Source organism: Trichechus manatus, unplaced genomic scaffold (genome assembly GCF_000243295.1).
Source record: "Trichechus manatus latirostris isolate Lorelei unplaced genomic scaffold, TriManLat1.0 scaffold00055, whole genome shotgun sequence".
NCBI lineage: Eukaryota > Metazoa > Chordata > Mammalia > Sirenia > Trichechidae > Trichechus > Trichechus manatus.
In genome coordinates, this window is record NW_004443991.1 from 12996420 (window position 1) to 13004211 (window position 7792).

Genomic DNA, 7792 nt, shown 5'->3' on the forward strand with positions numbered 1-7792 from the left:
ATGCGGGTAAATGCTTAATATTAAAAATATTTACTAATATATTTTTCCACAGTGGAACTCTCCTCAAACAGTATTTTATATGGAGTCCAATACAGAGGGAACATCTTGATTGGAGTGGGTGGGAAAGCCTCTTCTTAATGCCAACTCATGAAAAAGAGCAACAGCAGTGACTTTTTAGCAGATATCAAGCCTAAATCCAGGCATTCTTGTCTGTAGTCAAGGATAAGACAGCACTGAGGATTGGTAACTCAGAGCACAGCAATTATTAGCATGCAAGTCAATCAAGGTAGGGGCTCTCCATCATTTGTTGCTTACTAATACGTTGCTCATCCAAAAGGATTGATGTTGGTGTGTTCGCACCAGGCTACTTCGCCTTCTCCAATGTAATTAATCTTTTCATCAACTTCTTATTCCTATAAGACAAGTTAGAAAACAATTTTGAAAATTGCTGGAATAAGAGAGACCATTCCCTACCAATGTCTTGAAAATGGCCAATAAAATAAGGGATCTACTTTTGGATTCTTGAATAATTTGCCCCACAACCTAAGGATGGTTGGTAAAGAAGTTTTAAGTAGTAACCGAAAGAACAGCGTGGCCACTTATTCTCAGGACTCGTATTCAGTATAGTGCAGTCAGTCCTACTTCCTAATTCTCCCTTCCCTTCCCACATCTCCATCACCCATCCAGACATGCTTATAGTTTTCCTATTAAATAAGAAAAAGAAATAAAGAAGAAAGAAAGGGAAGAAGGAAGGGAGGGAGGGAGGAGGGAAGAAGAAAAGGAGGAAGGAAGAGAGGGAGGAAATGGAAAAAAAAAGAAGACACCTTCCTTGACTTTAGTGCCTCATTTAAGTGCAATTCTCTCATATGGATTACTAATATGTCTGCTTCCTAGTTCTTCACATGCTCTACTCCAACCTATCCCAATCACATTTCTGCTTCCACTGATCCACTCAAGCTACTCTCAAACAGGCCACAAGTGACCCCAAGAAAACTACTGGAACTAATAGAAAGATTCAGCAGAGTAGCAGGATACAAGATAAACATACAAAAATCCAGTTGGATTCCTATACACCAATAAAGAGAACTACGAAAAGGAAATCAAGAAAGCCATACCATTTATAATGGCCCCTAAAAAAATAAAATACATACAAATAAATCTAACCAGGGACATAAAAGACCTATGCAAAGAAAACTACAAAACACTACTGCAAGAAACCAAAAGAGACCTACATAAATGGAAAAACATACCATGCTCATGGATAGGAAGACTCAACATTGTGAAAATGGCAGTTCTACCCAAAGCGATCTAAAAATACAATGCAATCCCGATCCAAATACCAACAACATTCTCTAAAGAGATGGAGAAACTAATCATTAACTTTATATGGAAAGGAAAGAGGACCCGGAGAAATAAAGCATTATTGAAGAAGAAGAACAAAGTAGGAAGGCTCGCACTACCTGACCTCAGAACATACTATACAGCTACAGTAGTCAAAACTTGTACAATGACAGACAGATTGACCAGTGGAATAGAATCAAGAATGCGCATGTAAATGTATTCACTTACAGCCACCCGATCTTTGACAAAGGCCCAAAGTTGATTAAATGGGGAAAACACAGTCTTTTTAACAAGTGGTGCTGGCAAAACCGGATGTACATCTGTAAAAAAATGAAACAGGACCCATACCTCACACCATACACAAAAACTAACTCAAAAATGATCAAAGACCTAAATATAAAACCAAAAACTATAAAGGTCATGGAAGAAAAAATAGGGTCAACACTAGGGGCCCTAATATAAAGCATAAATAGGATACAAACCATAACTAACAATACACTGCGATCTTCTAAAAATTATGCTCATCAAAAGACTTAACCAAAAGAGTAAAAAGAGAACCTACAGACTGGGAAAAAATTTTTTGGCTATGATATATCCAACAAAGGTCTAATCTCTAATTCAAAATCTATAAGAAAATCCAACACCTCTACAAGAAAAAGACAAATAGTCCAGTCAAAAAATGGGCAAAGGGCCTGACAGGGAACACAACAGACAGCCCCTGATGGAGCAGGAGAAAAGTATGGAGCAGAACTCAAATTCACATAAAAAGACCAGACTTAAATGGTCTGACTGAGACTGGAGGAACCTACGAAGCCATGGTCTCCAGACGCCCTGTTAACCCAGAACTAAAACCATTCCCAAAGCCCACTCTTCAGACAAAGATTAGACTGGACTATAAAACATAAACAATACCCACAAGGAGTGTGCCTCTTAGTTCAATCAGATACACAAGACCAAATGGGCGGCCCCTGTTGGGAGGCAGGATGAGAAGGCAGGAAGGGACAGGAGCTAGTTGGATGGACACAGGAAACCTGGGGTGGAAAGGGGGAGTGTGCTGTCACATTGTGGAGATTGCAACTAGTGTCACATAACAATATGTGTATAAATTTTTGTATGAGAAATTAACTTGAGCTATAAACTTTCACCTAAAACACAATTAAAAAAAAAAAAAAAAGACTTCCTAGATGATGCCAAGTTTGACACCCTCTGATCTATTTGTCTCCTTTGTGTCACTATGTCCAAGGTTACACAGATGGAGGTAAAAATAGGACTTAAACTCTAGCCTCTCAACTTAGAGCTGCTTCACTTAATCGCTCATCAACTATTTCTTAAATGCTTCTTACGTGAAAAGCAGGATGCTAGGCACTGGAGATGCAGTGGTGAGTAAGCCTGATATGGTACCTGTGTTGGCTCTGGGGGAAGGTCCTTGTCATCAGTCTTCCCCTAGTCTAGAAGCTTCTCAGCCCAGGGACCCTGGGTCCAAAGGACACACTATTCTCCTGGCTTTTGTTTCTTGGTGGTAGGAAGTCTCCATGTCTCTCTGCTAGCTTCTCTCTTTTATATCTCAAAAGAGACTGACTCAAGATACAACCTAATCCTGTAGATTGAATCCTGCCTCACTAACATAACTGCTACTAATCCCATCTCATTAACATCTTGGAGGTAGGATTTACAACACATATGAAAATCACATCAGATACAAAATGGTGGACAATTATACAATACTGGGAATCATGGACTAGCCAAGTTTACATACATTTTGAGGGGGACATTATTCAATCCATAACAATAATTTATAAAGAAAATGTTCTACCTCCTACTTTGGTGAGTAGCATCTGGTGTCTAAAAAGTCGTGAGCGGCCATCTAAGATACATTTACTGGACCCACCCCATCTGGAACAAAGGAGAATGAAGAAAACCAAAGACACAAGGGAAAGATTAATCCAAAGTACTAATGGGCCACAACTACCACAGCCTTCACCAGACTGAGTCCAGAACAACCAGAAGATGCCTGGCTACCACCACCAATGGCTCTGACAGGGATCACAATAGAGGGTCCCAGACAGAGTGGGACAAAAATGTAGAACAAAATTCAAACCCATAAAAAAAGACCAGACTTACTGGTCTGACAGATACTGGAGAAACCCTGGGAGTATGGCCCCCAGATACCCTTTTAACTCTGTATTGAAGTCACTCCTGAAGTTCACTCTTCAGCCAAAAATTATACAGGCCTATAAAACAGTAACACGGATAGATCAAGCATGTATGCGAGATGAAATGGGCATACCAGCCCAAAAAAGCAAGGAGGAGAAGGCAGGAAGAGACAGGAAAACTGGAAGAATGGAAATGGGGAACCTGAGGTTGAGAAGGGGTGAGTGTTGACACATCGTGGGGTTGGCAACCAATGTCACAAATTAATTTGTGTATTGTTTAATGAGAAACTAATTTGCTCTGTAAACTTTCACCTAAAGAACAATTTTTTAAAAAAAATAATTTTTAAAAAGGCCACCAGGGATGTCATAAATTGCCAATCCCATCTGTGCTGTATTAATCATTATTTTATATGGCTGTCTCACTGTCAACTATTTTTCTTCTAAAACTCTGTCCATTGCTTCCTTTTTCCCACTTATCTGTCAACTTATTATTATTATTATTGTGGTAAATACATATGTAGCAAAACATTTGTCACTTCAAGATTTTTTTACATGTACAATTCAGCGACATTATGTTTATCATGTTGTTCAACCACCACAATTATCCATTTCTAGATTTTTCCATTACTCTTAACAGTACCACACCTCTAACTGTACTTTTGCTGTCTCCATTGCCTACTGCCGCTGACTCTCTTTAGGGTTCTTTTCTCAGTCCTTTGTTTCTTACTCAGTTTATATGGTAATTACTTCCAAAGTTGTTTATTTCTAACCCACACTTTTCTCAGAACTCTAGACCCACGGTTCAGCATGTCCCAAATATCATATATTCTTCTCCTCTGTACTGGACTCCTACCTTTCTTCTATCTTATAAGACAGCATTCTGCTCCCTTTACTCCTTCATCTCTTGAATTTTGTTCCATTCCTCTTTACATTTTTTGTCAGGGTAGTAAATTATGTCTTTCCCGAATCATAATAATGATTCTCTCATCTCATCTAGTAGATCTCTCATATATCCTCCAGACTGGTGTCTCTGTTGCAAGATTTCAGTTCACTCTCTAAAATAAAACGTTAATACTCTACCTTCACATCCCTCTCACACCACCTCCAACCAGCTCCATCACCGAAATCTGAGTTTAGTGCTCATGAATAGACAATAGGACTTCTCTGTTGTTGTCAGTTTCCATCCAGTCAACTGGGACTCGTGGAGACCCATGTGTGCAGAGTAGAATGCTCCATAAGGCTTTCAAGGCTGTGACCTTTTGGAAGTAGATCACCAGGACTGTCTTCCAAGGTGCCTCTGAGAGGGTTTGAACCAGCAAATTTCTGGCTAGCAGTTGAGCACTTAACTGTTGACTTCACTCATGGTCTATATACAATCTAACACAATGTGTGTGTGTACGCCCAGAGTATATTTTTCTGGAGGGAGGGTACATAGTTATCGTTGTATTCTTAAAAAATCTTGTGTCCCAAAAGTGAGAAGAGAAATAATGACCTACAGAATAATATATGAGCCCTTTAACACAGATACAAACACTTCTTGGTCTGATTCTTCCCTCCTGAAACTTACTTCTCAGTATAAATGTCAATCATATTGACCTATTTGCAGTTTCTAAGTACGGCATATTCTTTCATTTCCGCGTGTTTGTATGGGCTGTTCCCCCTATCAACATGCCGAAATTATTACTTTCCAACTGGTAAACTCTTCCTCAGTACATGTAATCTCCCCTAAAATTTCCTGAAGCTACTCCAATATACATGCTTGTGATATATTTTCATAGCATCTCTTACTCATTTCCATTCAGGCATGTTACACAGATTTTATCTTACTAATCTTTCTATCCCCAGGTGAATATCTGACATGTAGTGAGAACTCTTAATATGTTTTTTTTTGTTTAATTTTTTTTCCTTTCCCTTAAAACTGGTGTTATGGATTGAATTGTATCCCCCCTAAAATATGCATTGGAATCCTAACACCTATGGGTGTGGAAGAAATCTCATTTGGAAATAGGGTTCTTTGTTTTGTTAATGAGGCCATATCATTGTAGGGTATGTCTTAAACCTAATGACTTCTGAGATATAAAAAGAACGGATTAGACACAGAACGAGCAAGCACAAACAGAGTAAAGAAATCGCTGAGGGACGCCAGGCTTGAGAAGCTCAAAAACGGATTTTCCCCCAGAGCTGACAGAGAGCGCTCTCCCCTAGAGCCGGTGCCCTGAATCTGGACTTCTAGCCTCCTAAACTGTGAGAAAATACATTTCTGTTTGCTAAAGTCACCCACTTGTGGTGCTTGGGCTGCAGGAGCACTAAGAAAGCAAGACCACAGGCCCCTCAAATGGAGGTAGAGCTGACCACGTGCCCAAGGCCTGACTTGTTAAGGTTCTTCCAGGCTGCCAAGAAATAACCAGTGCCACTGCCATCCAGTAAGTTCTGACTCATTGTGACCCCATGTGTGTCAGAGCAGAATCATGCTCTGATAGGGTTTTTCAGTGGCTGATTTTTCAGTAGATCACCAGGCCTTTCTTTAGAGGTGCTTCTGGGTGGACTTGAACTTCCAGCCTTTTGGTTAAGAGTAAGCACATCAACAATTTGCACCACCCAAGGACTAACCACATATACGTCTGAGTTCTAATCCACTACTAAGTTCTCTTACTTCCTATTTTTACCTGATCTGCATGGCTAATTACGAAAAGGGCATGCCTGCCCTCAGTCTTCCCCTACTAAATTACTTGTGTATGTCAGATACTCATCTAGACATCTACTTTTCTGTGTGCTATGCTTAGAAAGATACTTCAGGGTTACCTCTTAGCACATTCAGGACACAACATATTATCTTCTAGGTCTGGGGATGGGAAAACGCAAGCTGGTAACAGGAAGAGAGAGATCATCCTCCTGGGGGTGTCCGGCACCCAGGCTTGACCTGCATGGAACTGCAGGCGAACCCAGCCCTCTGTTTCCGCGGGGAGGACTCTGCCATGGACCACACACCATCTGCCGCCTGGTGAGGGAAAGAGAAGTAAATAAAGTCAATCAAGATCAAGGAATAGCGCCCCCAATCCAGCCTCTCAACAAGTCACTCTTTCGCTCTGACCTTTGGCTGACAAACCAATTGAATGAGAAGCAGGAAAATGTAAAGCAAAAGCCACTACAATCGAACTTCACAATTTCTACAGTGGGAGGGAAGACAACAGCTTTTTAGAGTACCTGCTTTGTGCCCAGGATTTTGTTAAGTGATTTACATTTATTAATGCATTTATTCTTAAGAACACTATTAATATTTACCTTTTATTTACTTTTCTTATTTACAGATGAAGAAAGTGACGTTTAGTGTGCTAAATACAATAACTTTCTCCAAGCCAAGACATGAATTCAGGTTCATTCACAGTTCATTCGCCTAACCACTACACTGTTCCACCTTAACTACAGAAAATGGGCAAGAAGTCTTTCTTAAAATAGTGTGAGAAATTTGTGCGTGTGTGTATGCAAAGACATGAACAAGAATGTTTATAGCAGCATAAATAGATAAATAAATTGTGGTATATTCATACTATGGAATGTTAAACATCAGTGAAAATGAAATGAAGCAGGGCTATATACAACAATGTGGATAAATCTCACAAATAATATTAAGGGAAAAGTCACAAAGTCACAAAACAGTAAACCAAAAAAAAAAAAAACGTTGCCATCGAGTTGATTCCAACTTTTAGCAACCCTATAGGACAGAGTACAACTGCCCTGTAAGGTTTCAAGAAGGCTATAATGCTTATGGAAGCAGACTGCCACTTCTTTCTCCTGAGGACGGGCTGGTGGATTTGAACCACCAACCTTTCAGTTAGCAGCCAAGCACTTAACCACTGTGCCACCAGGGCTCCTTCATAAAACTATACATACAAAAACAAAAACATGGTGTTATTCTATTTATACCAAGTTGAAAAACAAGCAAAACTAAACTACATTATTTAGAGAAATATATATTACTGGTTACACTTTTTTTTATAGTACTTTAGATGAATATTTACAGAACAAATAGTTTCTCATTAAACAGTTAGTACACATTTTTTTATGACAATGTTTAACAACCCCACGACAAGTCAACACTGTTCCTATTACCAGATTTCCTTGGGTTCCCTATTACCAGCTTTCCTGTCTCATCCTGCCTTCTAGTCCTTGTACCTGAACTGTTGTGCCCCATTAGTCTCATTTTGTTTTATGGGGCTGTCTAATCTTTGGCTGAAGGGTGAACCTCAGGAGTGACTTCATTACTGAGCTAAAAGGGTGGCCGGGGGCCATACTCTTGG

The 7792-nt window shown here is 39.7% G+C and overlaps 1 protein-coding gene across 1 annotated transcript in view; it reads right to left on the minus strand.

Moving 5' to 3' along the window:
* Positions 1 to 347: 347 nt before the first annotated feature.
* DPPA2 (developmental pluripotency associated 2) overlaps positions 348 to 7792 on the minus strand; it is a 15525-nt gene continuing 8080 nt past the window's right edge. Inside the window, 2 exon segments of the mRNA XM_004391410.2 lie at positions 348 to 413; positions 6297 to 6492. Coding sequence (XP_004391467.2) covers positions 365 to 413; positions 6297 to 6492 — 245 coding nt within the window. The 3' untranslated portion in view covers positions 348 to 364.